Source organism: Gossypium arboreum, chromosome 13 (assembly GCF_025698485.1).
Source record: "Gossypium arboreum isolate Shixiya-1 chromosome 13, ASM2569848v2, whole genome shotgun sequence".
NCBI lineage: Eukaryota > Viridiplantae > Streptophyta > Magnoliopsida > Malvales > Malvaceae > Gossypium > Gossypium arboreum.
Window position 1 is genome coordinate 9766959 of NC_069082.1, and position 21902 is coordinate 9788860.

Consider the following 21902-nt stretch of genomic DNA (forward strand, 5'->3'; position numbering starts at 1 on the left):
TTAACTGCGATGTGTCAGATACAGTAAATAGATATTCATGGTATACTGAAACATCTAATAGCGAAAATTATTCCTTTCCCTCTATCGGATATGATGAAAATATTATCATCACTAACAACATACCTCTGTAGGTTCATGAGGAATAATTCTCAGGATTCCATGTTCTCATTGTCTACAATGACAAACGCTATCGGGAGCACATTTTTGTTTCCATCTTAAGCAACCGCAATAAGTAGGATCTGTGTATATTTCCCGTATAGTCAAGTCCCATATACCACACAAACAACTTGTGGTGGGGAAATTCCTGCACGCATGAATCAAACATCCAGAACATCCGGTAAAAAATTCTTCTTCCCCGGTTGTAGTTGGTAATCCGGTTTATAATAAGGTCGTGTCTCTAAATAAATGGCAGTCCCCAGTATATACTTCGTATAACGCATCCCAATCTCTGTACAACTGCTATATTTTCATCTGTTTAGCTATCCATACTTTTCGGTACGATAATCGTACTTGTATATTGATAATTGGTACCGAAACTTTAATGGTCGACATGTCTTTCACCATTGGCATGATACATGTATAGATGGTTTTAGAATCAAGTTTTCAGTGATCTTCTATCATATGTGTTGAAGTGCATATGTGAGGCCTAACAAATTTTTGTATCTCCCATATCTGCTTGGATAAATGTGGCTCGTACCTGCCAATTGCAACCTTCCGTCGACCTCCAACACTCCTCAATATACAATGTCAGTTTAAACGTGACGATTTTGTAGTCTATCGACACATTCATGCTATACCGCTTAATGGCAAATACGCACTCTTTCTTTGATTCAAACTTTTGGCCCACAAATAACTCTTCAGGTTTGGAAGCCACGGCCAACCGGTGAGCAGGTAGTTTATCGGGGTATTTCAAGAACTTGGCTACATGCGTCGTATTGGGGGTCTATGAGCGACATGTGTACCTCAAGATTATTGTGTATCACAATAAGTCAAATTGGGCTCCCAACTGAAGACACATTAACTTTTCTATTGTTATTCGCGCCTTCCTAGTTGATATCATCTGGAACCTCATCCACATCGAAATCACTATCACTATCAACCTTGTGATTAGAAGGATCACTACTATCATATCCATCATCACCATCTGAATTATTCTCGGGTCTAACATTAAGATCGATGTTGATCCCGGGTACAGTTGATTGACTATCAATGTACGATTTCTGAAACGCCATACATGGATCTTGAACTCCATGTTCTTCACCTAATGGAATGGGATATTCAACTGACTCCACATAAGCTAACTTAACAAATAACTGAATTGGTGCATTTTGGTTGCTTCGATTCTCATAATAAAGAGCGATCATTGTCTCTACGTCTTCATCATTTACAAGTTCCATCTCGGTGAATTTGATGGGATCTGTCGAAACTGGAAACTTGTAGAAAGTTTTGAGATCCTTCTCCCACAACGTCTAACAATTTTTGCAATAATCCTTGCCTTCATATCATCAACCGAGACATTTCTGTTAAATCTCATTGCTATTTGTTAGTGACATTCAAATATGCATCTAACTGTTATTGTCAAAATTACTCCATCGAAATAAACGCATATAAAAAATTGATTCTCCATCTTTAATACTAAATCTGTTAAAAAAAGAAATAAAAAATCTTAATACAATTTCGAACAATAAAAAGATTACTGTAAAAAAAATAATTTCATATCTACTAACCTTTTGTGAACTCTTCTCTGTTTATTCACTCTTCTTTTACAAAAAAAAAAAAAATCTTTTTCTACTCTTGAATCGTCAAATTTTACTCCTTTTGAATCTTAAAATTTTATCTGCACAAAACATTTAAATAGGCCAATTGGTGTCACCTATGGGAAGGGAACTACCAGTGTCGCCTATGACATGGACACCACTGGTGTCGCTTATGTCATAGGCACCACCAAAAAAAGGCTGTATATGTATATGCTTGTATTCGTATGTATTCGCCTTAGAGATCCCTATTTAACCCGTTTTGGTGTCGCCTACTAGCTAGCCTTCACCTATATAATATTAATATTTTTTTGTTAAACATTGACTGACATATGTCAGAAAAGGAGGTGGTGTTGTCTCTTCATCACCCTCCACCTCTTTATCTATACCATTCCCATAATTAATCGGGGTGGTATACCATTTTAGTATTTTTTATTTTATTTTATTTTATATATGTAAAAAAGCCAAAACCAAACAACATTTCATTCATGAAAGAAATGTCTTTTTTTAAATACCATAATTACCAATACAATTCTCATGCAATTATAAGAAAAATAGCATTATAAAATTTTTTTATCGCATGCATCATTTTATCACATGCAAAATTTGTAATTTGAGATGTTACTTCGATTAAAGGTGAGTGAGTTTAGAATTACTTTTTAAAAATATTTTTGGGCTAAAAAGTACTTTTAAGCAAAAGTAAAAAATTTTTATTTTTGTTTTCGGACAAAAAATCCCAAAAACATCTTGTTTAACAATATTTTTCTCTCAAAAGTTTTTTTTTGTACCCAAAATACTTAAGCAATACTAAACTGACCCTAAATACCACCTACGCAACTTGGCATTCTTAATCTTTTCATACTCCAACCTTGGTAATTCAATCCAATGAATCCTTCCAACTTTTCGACATTAATATAATTAAAGTATTTTTAATTATTGTATAAAAAATTTGGTAGTTTCAAAATCGTAAAAACTAGAAAATTATAAAGGTAAAATATTTCGTAGAAACTATCTTAAAAATAATTTATTTCCTTTCTATTGTATAAGATAATAGAAAATACTATTCCTTAAATACAATGCATTTATCTCGAATTAGAACAAAATAGTTGGACTCAAATTATTCAAACAATAATGAAACTAGAGACATAGTGAACAGGAAAGACAAAAATTCACTTTAATAAATTTAATTTCTGATCATTGTGTTTATATATAAAGTACCAAAAGATATTTATGAGACATAAGTGTTTATTTAAAAGATGTACGAATAATGGTGTCTATTAAAATGTAAACGTATCTATTTAATTTGATAGTTTTCTTGAAATTTCTTTTCAATTTAGAATAATTTATGAGTAAAGGGGTTGATTTTAAGTTTTTTTTAAGATAAAAGGGATTGTAGTTGTTACGTATCAAAATATTTTTGAAGCATATGTTTGTGAATAGTTAGTTAGAGCAATTTGAAAAGTTTAAAAGGAACAAACCTGAAAAAAGTTGGCCCTTCAAGCATTTGGCCTTTGCTTATTATTAACCTTTTAGCGGCAATTTGCAGACATTTTCCATTTTTTATTTCACATTATTTTCACTGCCTTCTTTATAGTTTTTACCTTTTTTTTTCTTAATTCGAAACTTCAATATCCATTTCTTCATAAAATCCCCAATTTTTTTTTTTAAATCTCGATTTAGGCTTTCCCCTCATTTCTCCAGAAAACCTACCTCCTCCTTTGCTTTTTTAATATCTTCCATGGCAAAGCTTACTTCTTTTTTCACCACTTCAATCCCACTTCCACGAAATTAATTTTTTTTCCATTTTTTCTTAAAAAAATCAATTACATGGACCCGGAGATTCTCGAATTCGATTTAGGCTTAGGCGGAGGAGGTAGCAGCGGTCGCGACGGCGACGATGATGCCAATATAGGGTTAGACGTTGATGAGGACATGGCTGATAGTCCCGCTCCGTCTTCAATTCTCGCTTCTAATAGCAATGGAGGTGGCTTCGGAACCGGCGGCGGTGAAATTTACCTTCCAGAAGGTGACCTACTGGATCTCGAGCCTTATGAAGGTATGGAGTTCGAGTCTGAAGAAGCCGCTAAGGCCTTCTACAATTCGTATGCTCGCCGTGTCGGTTTTAGTACGCGTGTGAGTTCTTCTCGCCGTTCCAGGCGCGACGGAGCGATTATTCAGAGACAGTTTGTTTGTGCTAAAGAAGGGTTTAGGAATTTGAATGAGAAGAGAACTAAGGATAGGGAGATTAAGCGTCCTCGTACTATAACTAGAGTAGGGTGTAAGGCTTCTTTGTCTGTTAAAGTGCAAGATTCTGGGAAATGGGTTGTGTCTGGATTTGTTCGAGAACATAATCATGAGCTTGTTCCACCTGATCAAGTTCATTGTCTTAGGTCTCATAGGCAAATATCTGGGCCTGCCAAGACTTTGATTGATACATTGCAAGCTGCTGGGATGGGACCTCGTAGGATTATGTCTGCTTTAATAAAAGAATATGGTGGAATTAGTAAGGTTGGGTTTACAGAAGTGGATTGTAGGAACTATATGAGGAATAATCGGCAGAGGAGCTTGGAAGGAGATATTCAATTACTCTTGGACTATTTGAGGCAAATGCAAGCTGAGAACTCGAATTTCTTTTTCGCCGTTCAGGGTGACGAGGATCAAGCTTTGACGAGTAATGTATTTTGGGCTGACCCCAAGTCTAGGATGAATTATACTTACTTTGGGGATACTGTTACCTTTGATACTACCTATAGGTCGAACAGGTATAGATTACCTTTTGCACCTTTCACTGGGGTAAACCACCATGGACAGCCAGTTTTGTTTGGATGTGCTTTCTTAATAAATGAATCGGAAGCATCGTTTGTTTGGCTGTTCAAGACTTGGCTTATGGCAATGTCTGGTCGCCCTCCGGTGTCTATCACCACTGATCATGATGCTGTTATTCGATCAGCCATTATGCAGGTTTTCCCTGAGACTCGGCACCGTTTCTGCAAATGGCACATCTTCAAGAAATGCCAAGAGAAGTTGTCCCAAGTGTTCCTTAAGCATCCGACATTTGAGGCGGATTTCCATAAGTGTGTTAACTTGCCTGAGTCAATTGAGGAGTTTGAGTCTTGTTGGCTGTCTCTTGTAGATCGATACGAACTCAGGGATCATGAATGGCTTCAGATGATGTACAATGATCGCAGGCACTGGATCCCTGTATATCTGCGGGACACTTTTTTTGCTGAGATGTCTATAACTCAACGAAGTGATAGCATGAACTCATACTTTGATGGCTTTGTGAATGCTTCAACCAATCTAAATCAGTTCTTTAAGCTCTATGAGAAAGCTCTGGAGAGTCGAAATGAGAAAGAAGTGAAAGCTGATTATGATACAATGAACACTTCCCCTGCTCTGAAGACCCCATCTCCAATGGAGAAACAGGCGTCAGAGCTTTATACCAGAAAACTGTTTACAAGATTTCAGGAGGAGTTAGTTGGGACTCTGACATTCATGGCATCAAAATCAGACGATGATGATGATGTTATAACATATCAGGTGGCAAAGTTCGGAGAGGATCATAAATCCTACTATGTTAAGTTCAATGTTTTAGAAATGAAGGCCGCTTGTAGCTGCCAGATGTTTGAGTTTTCTGGTCTTCTCTGTAGACATGTATTGGCAGTTTTCAGAGTAACCAATGTCCTTACACTCCCATCTCATTATATTTTGAAACGATGGACGAAAAATGCAAGGAGTAGTGTTATATTAGAAGAACGTTCTAGCGATGTATATACTAATTATCTTGAATCTCATACAGTCCGGTATAATACCCTACGCCATGAGACCTTCAAACTTGTTGATGAAGGATCAAAGTCTTTAGACACTTGCAATGTGGCAATAGATGCTCTCCAACAGGCTGCCAAAAGACTTGCACTTGCAACAAAGAACGAGGGCAGGGCTACACTGGTTAACGGGCGGATCAGGGGGGACTCTGCACGTGATGCTAGTCGGGCAAATACCACTAATCACAAAATGCTCTGTCAACCATTATCTGAGGTCAGAACTATTATTCTATTATTCCCGTTGCTTGTTCTACATATAATGTATTGAATGGAAAAGCTATGTACACGAGTCCTTTCCTTCAGTACCTGGCTTACTGTTTGCATTTGAAATTGTTATTATCGTATTAGGACTTACCACTAAGAGAGATTTTTTTCTGTTCAAACTTTCTCCATGGATATATCATTTAACATATAGGTAGATCTAGAAATTATGTTGTACACTTGTAAAGGTTTTGATTGCATCATCAACTTAAAGGGCACACTCGAAATTTAGTTTCAGTGGGAACAGATAAAAGGCATACAGTTACCTCGGCGGGTTCAGCACTTGAAACTAGAACAGAGATTCTCTCATTTTCTGTAGCAAGTACCTGTAGGTTTAATCCATCTGTTATTGTTTTTGACAATTATGTCTTTGCTCTTCATCATATTGCTAATATATCATTTTACTTTGAAGTGAAATGAAATATCTGCTTGATGAATTTGTAAGCTATGTTGTTAGCTTTGTGGCTTCGATATAACTTGTTTTGCTGTCCCTCATGCTTTTGTTTTATTGAGGCACTGTTCTTGCATTATAGATCATGCTCATTCCATATTTGATATAACGTTGGGTGCTTTGCTTTTTTTCAGGATGACATGGACAAGAAGATCCGAGAACTTACGAATGAGCTGGACTATGCAAGTCGAAAATGTGAAGTTTACAGGTCAAATCTGCTTTCTGTTTTAAAAGACATTGAAGATCATAAGCTGCAGCTGTCAATTAAAGTGCAAAATATAAAGATCAGCATGAAGGATGGCCTGTGATGCCGCTAGACATTTCTCCTATATATTTTCGATTTTAATCTCATCTGATTTTGTATTTCAAGTCTTTGTCTTCAATCCGACCCTAGACTTTTCTTCACCTTTGAAATCCGACCCTAGACTTTTCTTCACCTTTGAATGCTGATAGAACAATTAGGAAAGGCCTCAGTCTGGTGGCCATGTATAGTATAATTGATGTGGTTTAGCCATTTAGGTGCACAGTTTGTCAATTTGAGTTGTCTTTCTGTAGAACCGTGTTGAGAGTTGGTGACCCTGTGTCAATAATAGTCTTTAAGATTTCTGGTAACTGCTTCATGCATCAAAATGATTAAACTTCTAAATTTTGAACCGAACTCGAAAATCGATATGATTAATCCAAGTTTGACCAAATTTAATTTTACTATAACAGTCATTCAGCCAAACCTAAAATGATTAATACTCAACTGTGACACGACTTGAAACATGATTATCAAATCCAAATGGTTAAAAATTGAAATTTATTCGAACTCAAAAGTATTGCAAACTTAAAATGAGTATGAATCCAAATTGATCTCACCCAAAATCAACTCAACTAACATGTTTAATAATTATGGTTTCCAACTGTAACAGTGGAGGTAAAAACATTGCATCATTGGGGGCAGGGATGGCAATTTGGATCTTTATAGATATCCGATCCATTGTATTGATTTGAGTATTGCATATTTAGATAATATTTGATTACAGATTTTAAAACTATTATCCACTGTAGACGTGGATAGATACCTTGAGCTTAAACTGACTCGAACTTAAAATGACGCTAAACTGAAAATAGCTCAATTGGTCTCACCCAAAATCAACTCAACTGTCTCAACATGTTGATAAAATTATTAAGGAATTGGAACTTAGGCTTCATAGTTCATAGGGCATTAAGTCAGATGCTATAATAAAAGCTGCAATTGCTGCTGATCTTAATTTCTGATACATAAAGTTCAGAAAAATATACAAAATTCACTTCATGTACCAAAGGTGACAATCAAGCTACAATATGAAAAATGATAATCAAAAGAGAATTTGAAAGTGGCTAATGGCTATAGTACCTCAGGCAAGTCCTTCAAACAAACCAAACTTCAATAGGAACTTCTTCTGATTGCAGTCTAGCATTTCACTTAAGCTACAATTGACATCCTTCTCTTTTAAAAGCCGGTGCCGCAACTCTACTCGCTTCTTTAAACCGTGCCGGAAAAAGTCAGGGTAATTAGCTACTTCATCAATTTGCCTCCCCATCACCTCAACCAAGAACTTAATCCTAGGTTCTAAGGAATTCTTGATGCTCTTGATTAGAATAGGTGGATAGCCAGTCACCAAAGCTGCTATCTGTCTATCCTCAAATCCACTTCTTTTAAGATATGCAAAGTTTGGTCTTAGAATCTTGTCAACATCTCGGCACAAGACTTCGGGAAAGTTCATGGTCACTATTTGAAGATCTGTCTTGGATAAACCAACCGATTTTAAGAACTCGGTTGTAGGACGTAGCCTTTTGTTGACATTATAACCCATTATAAACGGGTATTTTGCCAGAACTTTACCGATCATCCCTTCTCTGGTAAGGCCAAGTGTGGCAAGGAAGTTAACAATATCTGTGAGTTTAGATTCAATGCTATAACTGATAAGCCTAGGATTTAGCAATATCATTTTGCCTAGTTGCCTTTCAGAGACTCCCAATGCTTGAAAGAAAGCCAAGAGCGGGCAAAGCTTCTCTTCCACACTGTGTGAGACTATTTGAGGGAATCTAGCAATGGCGGAAGCAACTTCGCGGCGTTTGGTTCCCAGAGTAGCAAGGCACTCTACCATGGGGACAAGCTTCTCATATAGACCAAGGGCAAGGATTTTGGGGCATTTGGAAACAACAGAAGGTAGCTTTCTCTCTTGAATACCAATGCTTTTCAGGTAAGACCAGTTTTCGGAGGCTCTTTCCTTGTGAACGCCTTGAAGGCGCTTACATTTCTTGAACATTTCATTGATGCTTTTATCATCAAAACCTTTGTCTCTGAAGAACCACATGATGCTACCACCATTTTGACAGCTAGTAACATCCATGTCTGCTACAAAGGCACAAGCAGATAAATGACATTAACTCTAGAAACAATCATATAAATTCACATTCACTTGAAGACTAAAAAAGTAAATTATGTTGCAATGGAGCCATAGTTAAGAAGCTGGAAACCACAGGTTGTTAGCTTCCCTGGAATTATCATCAAAAGAAGCAAGCAATGAAAAAAATGGTGCCTCTTGAAGGAAGATTCTTACAAAGATAAATTACTAAATAACAGTAAAAAAAGAAGATGGATTCAAGGGGCTGCAAGAAACAAACAGTTGATAATAGAATTTCATCAAGTGAATGACACCAAGCATCAAAGAAAAGGTTTCCCAAGAGAGTGTTCTAAACAAAATACAGAAAAAAGAAAGAAAGAAAGAAACACAGACAATTTTACAGTGGGTTTCTGAGGTTGATTGAAAGATGCAACATTACCTTTACCTATTGAAACTGAAATAGTGAAAAACAAAGGCAAAACCCAAGTGCTCTCTGCAAGTGACTAAGTTGTGGGTGCATTAGAGCTTCATAAGCTAATGGAGTGGAAAAGGAGCTTTGAGCTCTGACTCTGGGTATTTTATAAAACCTTATCTTAATATCCAGTGCCCCTTCGCTAATGGGGTCTTAGTTTACCGCTGAAAGAAAAACAAGGAGTTGCTCACTTTTACTCCCCATATTACCGCTATTACCCTTCATGCTTGTCTTTAAAGTACTGTTTTACCCCTAAAGTTCTAAACTTTTCCCCTTTGTTTTCTTTTGGGCTAAAAAAACCTAACTTCCCTGAGCTTAAACCCTCGTTCCCTGTCAAACCCATAGTTGTTTCTTTGAATTGTAGAAAAAAAACAGCCTTTGGTACTTTTTGGGGGCTCAAAACCCTAGCATTCCCTGTGAAACCCATAGCAGTTTTCCTTGCATTGAAGAAGAAAAAGAACAGCCTTTGGTACTAGAAACCAGTGCTGCAATATGGAATCATCACAAGCTCGGGGGGTTTTAACGAAGCTGATGAAGGTTTTAACTTTGAAGCCCCATCACCCCGTTTCAAGGGCAGCACCTTCGTCATGTGTCTTGCAAATGCGCCTTTTCAGCGATATAAAACGACCCATCACAGAAAATGAATCCATCAGGAGCAATGAGGATGATGATGGGGCTACCCAACATATTCCCAAACGACCCTTAAGCGGTCGAAGGCCTTTCAATCCGTCTTTTAGAGAAACCGAAGGAGCCAGCTTTGATCGTAATGGTTCCTCGTTTCAATCCCCTAATGCCAAATTTGCTCCTGATCCTACAAAGAAGAGAGAAGGTTCTCAATCTGATGTTAACTTCTTGGAAAAATTCAAGCTTGGGCTTGAAAACAAGAGAGAAAGAGTACCCTCTGAGTCAGAAGCAATGCATAGAAAAGAGCATGAAGAAAAGCTTTCCCCACCAGAGGATGCTGATGAGATTTTCAAGAAAATGAAAGAGACAGGTCTTATACCCAATGCTGTAGCCATGCTTGATGGTCTATGTAAAGATGGGCTTATCCAAGAAGCAATGAAGCTTTTTGGATTAATGAGGGAAAAGGGTACAATCCCGGAAGTTGTAATATACACAGCTGTTGTTGATGGCTTCTGCAAAGCACACAAGCTTGAGGATGCAAAGAGAATTTTCAGGAAGATGCAATCAAAAGGTGTGATCCCCAATGCTTTTAGTTATACTGTTTTGATTCAAGGATTGTATAAATGTAAGCACTTGGATGATGCCGTTGAGTTTTGTTTGGAAATGGTTGAAGCTGGACATTCTCCAAATGTCACCACATTTGTGGGCTTGGTTGATGGATTGTGCAAGGAGAAGAGTGTGGAAGAAGCAGTGAATGCTATTGGAACCTTAAAACAAAAGGGATTTCTGGTTAATGATAAAGCTGTTAGACAGTTTCTGGATAAGAAGGCTCCTTTTTCACCTTTAGTTTGGGAAGCAATATTTGGGAAGAAAACCTCTCAGAAAGCATTCTAAGTTTTTTTTTTTTTTTGTTAGGCTTCTAAAATTTGTAAGTCTCTTTGTCCTGCCCCTTTTTTCTTGGCTTACTGTTATTTAATTACATCTATTATATGGAAGATTCTTAGAATTTATGAATGGATGTTACCTCTTCTTTTCTTTATACAGCTTCTCATGTTTGTATTTTGCTGCCCGAATGTGTTGGTTGGTATGTTTTTGAACTGTTACGTGCATGATAGATCAATACAATTAGCGATGGTGCCATTTTCTTTTTCTTATTTGAGTAGCTCTTACACAAAACTGATGCTATGTTGTATCATTACTAAAATTAGATTAGAATATATGCGGCAAAATGATTTGATAAATGAGTTAGCCTTCAACTGCAAGAAGAGAAAACAAAAGGAAAGGGGAACATGGAAATCATCATGATTTGTTTTTGGCTATTTTAGCATGTAATGACATTGACAAAGATGGAACCATTCTCCAGATGCAATTTGCCAGATTCTTTTGAATCGAAAATCTCTATGTAGATTTTTCATTTCATATCAGTTGTTCCATTGATAGGAATGTCTAAGTAAGGCCATTCACTTTGGAATTATGTTCACTGTTTAAGCTATGGAAGCCATTGCAGATAGAGATCCTATTTGTTGGTCCTTATCTTCCTTCATGATAGCACTTCTACCTTATACCTGCATAGGCATCTGGTACAGTTTTTGCAAGTGCTGTTGATCTAATTAGATGAAAGTTGTTTTTCACAAGTTATTGTTTCTGTTTACGATATTCGAGGTTGCCAAGGTTTGATCTCTGGCCACGGGAACCAAGAGTCCTACACTCTACCAATAGACCACTGGCCACTTGGCCATTGGCCACAAGTCATCATTTTTTCGGTCAAGCCTCCTGTCTTCAAATGGGCATTCCTCAATATCTTTTTTGATAATTTCAGGTAAACTAATTTCTCATATTATTCATTTTTTAAACAAATATCTACGTTATTCTGCATTATCATATATTAAGGTTTTGTGGATAGAATGCCAAGAATGACAGCAATGCTAGAGGTAACAGGAGCTATGGAAGATGGCTTAGCTATTAGCATATATATATTTTTAAATGACAAGAACTTTCTGAAGATTCAGGGTTAATAAGCTATTAGCAGATGGTTTAGTGTTGTTTTCTTTAATTGATTCTCATGTTTAACTGTACGGGTCTTGAATATGATCAGATAGGAAGCTAATGCATCATTTTTTGGTGAAGAGTATAGGATTTGGGTAAAAGATAGTAAAAAAGGGGTTGATTGCAACTCATATGAACAATTTCTTTTTCATTAAGCAAAATTCCACAGCACTTCATTTATTCAGTATACATCCTCTGGTGTCAAGTCAAACTTTATTTATTCAGTATACAACTCTGGTTCCAAGTCAAACTCATGCTGAAAGCTTCAATATGAAGTGTTTTGCCATGAGGCTCCAAGTAAACTGACTTCAAGATATGGCATCGATCAACCTATCACTTTTGTCTCCAAGCCGGAACAGTCTATATGTTAATAGGGACTATTTATCGATCTTTAGTAATCAGCAAGTGTACTGCCACCTACCTAGCTTCACCTTGAGTAGCACTTGGGCACTTGGGAAGCATCTTGTTTGTTGATGTAGTGCAATGCCCCATTGTAAGAGCTTATACCTGTTTATTCAATGAACACGAGTAAGAAGAGTAGAATCTATGGATCATTCTTTCTGAAAATATTGCAGGCAAGGTTAATCTACTGTGAAGATTGCTACATAATACGCATGACAATGCATGTTGATAGTTTTTAGAGCTTAGAGACTCTTTAATGAACCTTTAGAAAACATCCATGTCATTAGAGTTAACAAGCATTCCATCATCTTCCCACTTCACATCTTTGGTATTTGTAGTATCTTTCTTGATTAATTGAAGAGGTACCTCCAATGGCGGTGGGCTCTACAGGTAAAATAGCAACCACTACAATGTATCAGAAGAAGCAGCGACAGAGTAGCTTCCAAAGAGTTAAAAACAACTTCTGACCATTTGGATTTGGTTTCAGTTCTCTAATGTAGAAGTTTTATTACCGTGCAGCGTATAAGAGACCAATTAATGCCGTGGAAGAAAGGGTGTTGTTTAATTTCAGCAGCACCAGCTCTTGACCCTAAACGGCTGGAGGGGTCTCGGTTCAACAATGCATTAATCAACTGCCTAGCTGCAAGACTAACCTGCATATCATTTCAGCAGCAGAGGTAAATGATCACATTACACAAGCTGGTTTTTTACTTCATCTGATGATCTAGAAAACAATAAAAACGTATGGAGAATCTAAATAGTTAAAATTTGCATGAAATAGACCATCTTGATTGTAGTTTAAAAATCCCTAAGGATTATATGTTCCGCTAACATTATGCTTAGCAATTCTATCATGTCATGTTCGGAAAGATGGTGGAAGTTATGTCATCTTCTGTTGTAAATTATTCGTCATTGATGGATTAGAAACGTACTGGAATGCTACTTGGGAAGGTGAGTTCTTTGTTCAAGATGTTGGAGAAAGTCTTCTGCCTGTTTTTACCTCGGAAAGGCGTTCGGCCATAGAGCATCTCATACAGCAAAATACCTAAATTCCGATTATAAATCCAGGTATGTCATCTCATCTCATCTTACCAGAATATAAACAATGCTATAGAACCAAAGAAAAAAACTATACAGTATCAACATCTACTTACCAAGAGCCCACCAATCAATGCTACTACTGTGTCCCGCACCAGTAATAATTTCCTGAAACATAGGTATCCAAACAGATTACAGTAAAGGAAACATGTTACTTTGTTGCATCTGTTATGAATGCAATTGAACTTATGAACATTAGGCATGGATTGAATAGAGTCATTATACTGGAGCAATGTATTCTTCAGTTCCAACAAATGAATTCGACTGTGTAGATGGCTCTGCAACAAATGTTGGAAGTGGTTGACTCCTGGATCTTCTTCTCTTAGGCACGGGATACTTTAAAACCTGTAAATCATTTTAAACTTTTATCTTAAGAAAAAATTATCATTATTTATCAACAGTCTTATCAAATATCAAGTAAAACATCAAAAAATTTTATTTTGACATACTTGGGATTTACTAGATGTCATAAAAGATAAATCAAAGTCGGTTAGTACAATGTGGCCATCCTTCTGAAGTAAAATATTTTCTGGCTTCAGGTCTCTATATATTATTCCTGTTATAAACCATAAAAAGATGAAAACATATTCTTGCAACTTGAGTTCATAAAGTGCAAGGTGGAAAAAAAGTTTTAATAAAGGGAAATATATCTGTTTTCAGTTTATTAAGATACCTAGACAATGAAGATATTCCAAAACAATGACAACCTCAGCTGCATAGAACCTGGAAACAAATAACATAGTGGTAAGAATAGCAGGCACAAGAAATATCTGTTCAGGTATCCATAATGATTTAGACATTTAGTAATTCAGATTTAAAACTTGAAAAGGAACATTCACTAGGAAAACTGCTAGGAATCAATCCGTCGTCAGAAAAGAACCTGGCGGTGAAATCAAATTTCCTGACCCAAACTAATTATAGTGTGAAGTGATCAAATATTATAGCCAAGCTATCCAAATACTCACTTTTTAATTTGTGATGGTTAGGGAAATTTTTATGTTTATGTTGCGATCATTACCTTGCAGATTCCTCTTTGAAAAATTTCAGAGGTTGCTTATCAAGCAGGTTAAACAACTCTCCACCAGGGCAAAAGTCTGTTATCAAACAAACATGTGTGGGAATCTGAGGAGATAAGAAGACATTAGTACGCACTTTAATTTGTTTTGAGCAATAATTCAAGGTTCCAAACAAGAAAGAAAGATTTGATTCTAGCATCAACGTAGCAGTTAGCATGTTAAATACCATTATTAGCAATTATAAAATGGTTAATAGGAACATATAATTATGACTTTGAACTTATAGATGGCTACTTTAATATAATAGCAGCTACTGATCAATCAATTCATAGATAAGCTGACTCCTATGTATTCACTTAAGCATTTCATAAAGGGTTTTTTTTAGTAAAAGCATTGTATTAAGTTATTGGAGGAACAAAGGGTGAAAATGAGAAAACCTGAAATGAAGAGTATAGTGAGGGAAGGAATGGATGATCAAGAAGCGAGATGATTTCCCTTTCAACGCATGCTCGATGGACCTGTAAAGGGAAATAAGTCAAGGCACCGACTCAAAATGTCTACTCGAAGTATCGGAATGCATATCTAACACAAATTCAAATGCTTATAATCGACCTTTCAAATATGATTATGGAGATTTAAACCCTCCAAATACATGGGAACATTTAGAAAAATTGAACATACATTTTACCCTGACACTCAGTCTGACTGACATAGCTTATCATACATATACATAATCCGGTAATCCATAATGTAAATAGAAGAGAAGAGTCAGTTAAGGCAGGCATATAGCAATTCGTAGGTCAAATGAAATCACATAAAAGTAAACTCCTGCATTTTGATTAAAACTACTTAAGCAATTAGCAGACCTTGTTACGATTCAACATTACTGACTTATCCATTGCCTTCATAGCAAATAACTCTCCTGTACCTTTCAATTCCACCAGATGAACGCTGCAAGAAACACCAAATGATTTAGATATCAAAAAGGAGCCAATAATTCATAATATCATAATGATTTTAAGGGGTCAAAAATATTACAGAAGCAATAACTTGGCACCTGCAAACCATTTGTGAAAAGTGAGACAATAAAAAATAAACAGTGGCATGGAAGCACGAGTTCGTTTTATTGCCGGACTATATTACTCGGATTTAGAGATGACTATTGGATTCAGATGTTTTCAATTTTTTTTATATGTTTTAAGTATATGATAATCATGTCCAAATATGTATCAAATACAATAGATAAAAAAAAAATGGAAAGTGTTCGGATAGCAATATACCTGCCGGTATCACCTCGGCCCAAGGGTTTTATGGGCTTAAAATGATGCAAACCAATTTTTTCACCACGAGAAGTGATCTAAAAAGAAGCCCCCAAAAGGTCAAGAGGAGAGGTAGAGGCATTGGGGTGCATCCATTCTAAATATGCTACATAAATCTCAGGCTGGAAAACGTTACCTTCTGAATTGCTAGCCAAGAAGAACTATCTCTTCTGTGAGGCCGTGGGAAGACAGGCTGAGAATGGACTGCCCACAAATCTTCTGGTCTCTGAAAAATATAAAGTTCAGATCAACAAAGATCCCTTGGTTTCTATAAATAAACTATGATACTTTGGTTATAAGTTATAACAATTTGAACGGCAATCATAGACAATGGAGAGTTGGAAAATCAAGTCCAATTTGGTCGACCATATCATTATAACCTGATCTAGTTGTGTTCTCAAATTCAACGGCAAGTGCTTTTTTGTGGCATAAAAGACTGCAGTTTCGGATAAGCGAAAAGGTTGCAAATACTGAAATTCCAATATTAACATAATGTTCTTTTTAAAGGTGATTGTATAAATCCTAGCTTAAATTAAATCATAAGATGCATACAAAAATTATTATGCACTCAAGAAACCTTGAACAACTTTATTATCTCATATCAGTGATTTAAGGCATTGCTATGTATCAATAATCCTAAGAGAAAGAAAGAATACCTTACCAAATTGGCATCAGGAAGTTCTCGAACAGCTTCATCCACATTTTCTGCAGTGGCTTTGATCTGATATAAAAAGAGATGTTACTGTCAACACATCAAATGAACTGATATTCACTACAACTGAGATAGGGAAAGATTACAAACCAACTTAGCACTTTGTTGCTCTGTGTTATCAGAAAGGCGACTTCTTAGAGGCACAATATGATCACTTCCATCAAGTTGGACACCAATGAAATATTGAAGCTCACCCTGTAAAATAACAAGGAATTTATGAAAAAGGGTCGTCAAAAGGAGTATGTGCTGCAGGATAATCTCATGAAAATGTTAATTCTAAAGTACCTTTTGGTCTCGCATAGGTTGCAAGTGAAATAAATTCCAGAATTTCTTGCCTGAAATTCATAATTTTGTAACAATTCAGTGAAAATAATGTTTCTGTCAGCATGCATATTCGTTCTTTTTGTCTTTTATTTCATAATACCAACCACTTCTTGTGTAGTTGATCAACTGAACTGTGATTTCCCTCTGTTCTGTAATTGCTTCTCGTATCTTCGACACAGTTTCTTGATCAGTTTCTGGTCCTTGAAGAAACCTGTCCAAAAAAAAAAAAAAGTTATGCTGGTTTTATATGATCATCTGGAAAACCTCATAGAAAGTTGATTGAAGTAGTTAGATATTGAAATCATAAATAGAAGCAGCAGATGCATTTTTAACAGGGTTATAATGTAACAGATACCATGATGGGTTGATGGTCAATTGTGATGAATATTAATGATGAATATTGATAGCGAAAATAACCCACACTGCAGAATAGCAGCCATAACTTTGAAATATGAAGTAGTATAATTTACATACCTACAGTTTCTTCCCAAGATTTCCTCCCTTGTATATTCAGTCAATTCAAGAAAGCTATCAGATGCAAATATCTGCATACATTTGAACATTACAGTGAATTTTCAGATACATTCTCTGGCAAGCACTTGGATGATTTGGCAAAACTTTGTGAAGTATCAAATAAAGCATAGAAGTGTACATTTTTTAAGGAAAAGAAAGCTGTAATCTGAACTTTCTATTAGTGTAAAAAGTTTATGTTCTGTGTGAGAAGAACAATACTTGAAAGCTCTTCCTTACAATCGGATTATCAGGGAGTCTAGGATCTGTGATCACAAAATTCTTTTCAATACGTTCCAATGTGGTTGCTAGATCCATCCCTTGGCGTATGTCCATTTCCCTTTCACAATGTTCCAAACTGTCGACGCGTTCAATGTCTTTGGTCATTAACTCCTCCAGTTCAACAAGTGGTTGTTTTTCATTCTTGGCTGCAAAGCTGAAAGGCCTGCCTTTAAACCTGGGGGGAAGAAATCATGTTTCAGATAAGGAGCAAAATGCTCTCATTTCGTAGCCGAAATTGAGCTAATTGTTAAATGGGTTTTGAGTAGCAAATTAATGAAAACTTAACCAAAAGGACTCACCCCATCAATGAAAAGCGTTCTGATTTTCTAGTTTTCTTGCTAGTTTCGTGCATTGGGGTAGTAGTACTGCTGATGTCTGATCGGGGAGTGTATCTTCCAGGGGTCCTAATGTTTTCAGTTTCGGCAGATTGAGGCAGAAGGAAATCAAGGTTGAATTTATGCTGATCTTCAATCTTGTTAATGGCATCGTTACTTATTGTTCGAATGTGAGATTGAGGATGTTTCAAAGTATGAACCACCTCTGTGATGGAATCTAAAGCCTTTTCCTTCTGACGAGCTGTTTGAAAATGTAGGATATATTACATACTAGAATTGAACACATGCTCTAAAATACTACAAATAATTTACCATCATAACGAATCAAAGATTGGGGCAGTCCATTAGGCCGCAGCGCCTTTTCATTGACACCTTCTGTGTATTTGCTGACCTCCACCTGCATTCTGCACAACACAGCAATATTGAATAGCTATGCATACATTTTCTGAATATTGACATGAATTAATTATGAAAGACAAGCAAAGGGAAACCAACCCAATGAATTTGATGGTTTTCCCTTGATCATCTTTAATGGGATTGAGAGTGAGAAGATTCCAGAAAGGAGTTCCATCCTTCTTGTAGTTGAGTAGCCTGCCACAATAGCTTCTTCCATTTTTAACTGCATCACTAATCTTGGCAACCTCTTTCCTGTCTGTTTCTGGTCCTTGTAGAAATCGGCTGCATGACATCCTCAAACACTCAAATTCGTGGTAATCGGAAAGAAACAGCTTTATTAAACAGTAGAACAAGAGATATGGGGATATATTGATTACGATACAATATATAGGATGTCAAGAGAATTATTGTAGTTGAAAACCATAATGTCTCATTGGTCCTGCTCTAGGAAAGGGTGTTTGCAAGGTACAAATAGCACAATGAAGGAAAGAATTGTCCATTCAAATGGGAATGGCGTATTTTACCGATTGAATTCAGACACAAGTTTAAGGCTCCATACTATCGTGTATGACAAGCAATGGAAAATTGCAATCATTTTGAGCTGCAGAATGATTGCAGTTCCTTTAGAACGACTCCCTACTGCCCCTTTACATATTTAAAAGCTTGAACTTACCAGTTTCGTCCAATGGTCTCCTTTGATGAATAACCAGTCATGGCAAAAAATCCGCTGCTAGCATACACTATAGGGCAGTCTGGTTTGGTAGCATCAGATACAGCAAAAGTTTGCTGCAGGGTTTCTAAAGCATCCTTCAGCTCCTGTGACACCCTAGGAAAGGCCCCTCGACCCAATCCATAATCCGACTCCCCTGATGTCCTTGTCGAGTCCACTGAAAATTTGCCTAACGAGTTTTTGCTCTGATTTCCTTCTCCAGTTGGCTTTACTTTACCAATCACTCTGAAACTACCTTCTCCAACATCTGATTCTACTGCAATACCCCATTCTGCCGTCCTTTCAACTATGCTAGCTTCGGTTGAGGACTGTCCATTCGAATCTTTCCCTGCAGTGCTAGCCCCATTCAACTTTTCGATGGACTCATCGTCAAAGCTTACAATCTCATAATTATTGGCTGCCTCTCCTTCCAAAGCTTGTTCGCTAGATTGTCCAACATTTCGAGCACCCGATACAGATGACCCCGACAGCTCCATGGCCATTCTTTTCTCCATTTCCAACTTCTCTAAAATGAATGTAGGTAAGACTGCAAATATTAACCAAGTAAAAATTGATCACCATGTCCAAATAAACATTATATCAAACATCTTCCATACAAAAATTCAGTGCTAGAAAAGTATCCCTATGTACATAGAATTAAACAGTCAAACGTCTCCCATACTAAAATTCAGTGCTAGAAAAGCACCCCTATGTACATAGAATTAAACAGCTACCAAAAGAAACTGTACATAGAATTTTACCTACTTTTAAACGAGTTCAAACCTGTAGCAACTTTAATGGCAGTGGATACACCTCTCTAATCCCATCACTGAAACATCGGTTCTTAAGTTTCTGGTTCTGGTTTCTGTTCCATATAATAGCAGGATAATGTTTTCATATAGACGAATTTCCAAGCTCCATTGGCCTTCAGATATTTACATATTGGCTATTTATTACAAAAGGATCAAAATTTGTCAAATTCCCATCAATTTTATCCGAAATTTGTCTCGTTTTCTTGAGGGAAGAAGATTTTTTATCATCACTTCAGCAAGAAACCAGTAAATCAAGATTTTGTGAGGCTGCAATGCAAACAACCCCATATTGTTGAAACTTGATGAAGATAAATTTCACTTTCACTTTCACTATCTGAAATTTTGTTATGTTCCTTTGGGGCCAAATAAGAGCAAAATTGTATTTTGTTTTTAGTAAGTATCAAATGAAACAGCCAAATGAATATATCAAGGTCTAGGACCACAGCATGAAACATTGGTATGGCTTTTTTTAGTATCCACATTTTATACCCCGTCATCATCATCATCATCATCTCGAGTTGTACATGTATAGGATATTCTGATCGTCCTAAAGGTTTGGTCGAAAAAAAATGAGAGTTTAGATAAAAATATAAGTTTGAAAAATTAATTGGGTAAAATATAAGGCCATTTAGAAAATGGACCATTGCTACTATCTTATTAAATTGCACTTAATTTAATATTATTTAAGCATAAAAATTTTTTAATTTATTTTTCATTTGTTAGTAAATATTTATTTTAATATTTTTAGTATATTTAACGTATTATATATTTTTAAAATTTTTATGTAAAAAATAAAAATTAAAAAATTAATATGGGCAGTCGGGTCGGGTCAATGACGGGTTGTAGTATTTTTACTCAGGCTTAAGCAAAAAATTAGTCTCTCTATTTATACTTTCAAAAAAGCTTAATTGAAAAAATTGCCACCTAAATTATACCTATTCTCTTATATTAGTATTTATGTCATGGGTCGCAAATTAAAGTTTATGACGATTGTGCACAAAACGTTATATGGAGGTTAACTAATTAAAAAAAATTCATTTGATTCACTTGAATTGACTCGATTTATAAAACTTATAAAGAAGTCCATCTATTTAGAATCTTAGTAGTCCGATGAAATATTCTAATAAAATTAAAGTTATCAAGATAATTAATGTAAGTAGTATAAAGCTTAAATCACTATCGTATAGATAAATATTATTCTCGACCGTAGGCAGCTGGTTTTGTTGAAATTCAACTTGAAAAACTAAAAAACAATTTATTTATAATTAAATCAAAAGTAAAAAAAATTACTCTTTAACTTTTATTGTTCAAACCTCTCCCTCACGATTAAAGCTCCATTTTTCCTCCATTTATCTATTTTTACTTGGCATCAAATGATTAAGTTGAGATTAAAAAAATCGGATCTTTCTGTTGTTAAACGTTGGTAGCTTTCATTGTTGTCATTGCCATGGATCCAATGTTGGGCTTCCTCAAGAACAACCCTTTCCTTTGGCTCAACCCCTCGATTGAAAGCAAACTCATAAATCCAATTTCTGATTGTTGATTGACCTCTGAAGTTATTGCTATTGTTTCTTGGACAGACGGTTTTGTTGTCGGTACCGGCTTGTGAGTTGCCATTGTTGTTGTGCTTGAACGAGCGAGCTTGATGAGTCATTGGACCTCAGGAACGGGGGTTGTTAATTTCACCGCCAACAGCTCCCACCAGCGACATGTTTTGCTTGCCGTCTTTTGCTACTCCGATGAAAATGGAAGCAATTAGACTTGAGTTTTAGGTACCAAACCTAAATATTTTCAATCATTTTCTGGGTGTGGAAGCAATTGAAGAAAAAGAAATAAGGACTAAAAATGTTTCTGGACGTTCACAATGGGATGAAAAAATTAGAAAATATTTTAAAAGTAATTTTATATAATTATAAATAACTTTTTCATGTAAGTGTAACATTCATAATTAATGTTGCCTAGTGACGTCACAACTTCTAGTTAGACGGAATTGTTTCTTCAAATAGAGGTGACCGCAACATATCACGTTTCACCAAACAAATATTTAGGTGTAATACAGAAAAAGGGTATAGTTTAAGGTTAATTTTCTAATTAAGAATTTTATACTATCTTCCCTTTTCAGATTTTAAAATATTTAGGTGTAATATAACAAAAGAGTATAGTTTAAAATTTTGTTAAAT

The 21902-nt window shown here is 36.0% G+C and overlaps 4 protein-coding genes across 14 annotated transcripts; 2 read left to right on the forward strand and 2 right to left on the reverse strand.

Annotated features, from left to right (window-relative positions):
• The first annotated feature begins 3084 nt into the window (after window positions 1-3084).
• LOC108464443 (protein FAR1-RELATED SEQUENCE 5) lies at window positions 3085-6902 on the forward strand. The gene is made up of 2 exons (XM_017764746.2): window positions 3085-5792; window positions 6425-6902. Exons 1-2 carry the CDS (start codon window positions 3582-3584, stop codon window positions 6596-6598), a joined length of 2385 nt encoding a protein of 794 aa, XP_017620235.1. The 5' UTR covers window positions 3085-3581; the 3' UTR covers window positions 6599-6902.
• A 660-nt stretch (window positions 6903-7562) lies between these two features.
• On the reverse strand, window positions 7563-9306 carry LOC108463834 (transcription termination factor MTERF6, chloroplastic/mitochondrial). Of its 2 annotated transcripts, none has more exons than XM_017763774.2 (2): window positions 9111-9306; window positions 7563-8673 (listed from the first exon to the last, which is right to left on the reverse strand). In XM_017763774.2, exon 2 carries the CDS (start codon window positions 8669-8671, stop codon window positions 7673-7675), a length of 999 nt encoding a protein of 332 aa, XP_017619263.1. In that variant the 5' UTR covers window positions 8672-8673; window positions 9111-9306; the 3' UTR covers window positions 7563-7672. The 2 variants fall into 2 exon arrangements, with proteins under 2 accessions (XP_017619263.1, XP_017619262.1); XM_017763773.2 differs by having other exon boundaries at window positions 9105-9306.
• A 108-nt stretch (window positions 9307-9414) lies between these two features.
• On the forward strand, window positions 9415-14713 carry LOC108463833 (pentatricopeptide repeat-containing protein At4g38150). Of its 2 annotated transcripts, XM_017763771.2 has the most exons (4): window positions 9415-10332; window positions 10435-12886; window positions 13134-13277; window positions 14333-14713. In XM_017763771.2, exons 1-2 carry the CDS (start codon window positions 9630-9632, stop codon window positions 10653-10655), a joined length of 924 nt encoding a protein of 307 aa, XP_017619260.1. In that variant the 5' UTR covers window positions 9415-9629; the 3' UTR covers window positions 10656-12886; window positions 13134-13277; window positions 14333-14713. The 2 variants fall into 2 exon arrangements, with proteins under 2 accessions (XP_017619260.1, XP_052880659.1); XM_053024699.1 differs by having other exon boundaries at window positions 9418-12886.
• Window positions 11925-20157, reverse strand: LOC108463831 (phototropin-2-like). Of its 9 annotated transcripts, none has more exons than XR_008277583.1 (25): window positions 19676-20138; window positions 18875-19457; window positions 18301-18483; window positions 18118-18209; window positions 17770-18046; window positions 17429-17645; window positions 17153-17223; window positions 16783-16889; window positions 16640-16689; window positions 16445-16549; window positions 16304-16363; window positions 15779-15868; window positions 15604-15680; window positions 15190-15274; window positions 14761-14841; window positions 14326-14429; window positions 13981-14030; window positions 13757-13863; window positions 13533-13652; window positions 13364-13415; window positions 13142-13254; window positions 12722-12862; window positions 12472-12593; window positions 12229-12314; window positions 11925-12150 (listed from the first exon to the last, which is right to left on the reverse strand). XR_008277583.1 is itself a non-coding variant. In XM_017763768.2 (24 exons), the coding sequence occupies exons 2-23, from the start codon at window positions 19423-19425 to the stop codon at window positions 12474-12476; spliced, it is 2871 nt and encodes a 956-aa protein (XP_017619257.1). In that variant the 5' UTR covers window positions 19426-19457; window positions 19672-20157; the 3' UTR covers window positions 11925-12314; window positions 12472-12473. The 9 variants fall into 9 exon arrangements, 6 of the variants coding, with proteins under 6 accessions (XP_017619257.1, XP_052880658.1, XP_017619258.1 ...); XR_001868172.2 differs by having other exon boundaries at window positions 17411-17645; window positions 19694-20125; XR_008277582.1 differs by having other exon boundaries at window positions 19694-20123.
• Window positions 20158-21902: the final 1745 nt, after the last annotated feature.

Excerpts from the sequence above, each read along its gene's own strand:
- LOC108464443 (XM_017764746.2), top strand. The coding sequence starts at position 3,582 with ATGGACCCGGAGATTCTCGAATTCGATTTAGGCTTAGGCGGAGGAGGT. Across the intron at positions 5,793-6,424 it reads TCTGTCAACCATTATCTGAG|GATGACATGGACAAGAAGAT; the intron begins GTCAGAACTATT and ends GCTTTTTTTCAG.
- LOC108463834 (XM_017763774.2), bottom strand. The coding sequence starts at position 8,671 with ATGGATGTTACTAGCTGTCAAAATGGTGGTAGCATCATGTGGTTCTTC.
- LOC108463833 (XM_053024699.1), top strand. The coding sequence starts at position 9,630 with ATGGAATCATCACAAGCTCGGGGGGTTTTAACGAAGCTGATGAAGGTT.
- LOC108463831 (XM_017763768.2), bottom strand. The coding sequence starts at position 19,425 with ATGGAGAAAAGAATGGCCATGGAGCTGTCGGGGTCATCTGTATCGGGT. Across the intron at positions 13,653-13,756 it reads TGACATCTAGTAAATCCCAA|GTTTTAAAGTATCCCGTGCC; the intron begins GTATGTCAAAAT and ends AATGATTTACAG. Across the intron at positions 12,594-12,721 it reads GGTCTCTTATACGCTGCACG|AGCCCACCGCCATTGGAGGT; the intron begins GTAATAAAACTT and ends TTTTACCTGTAG.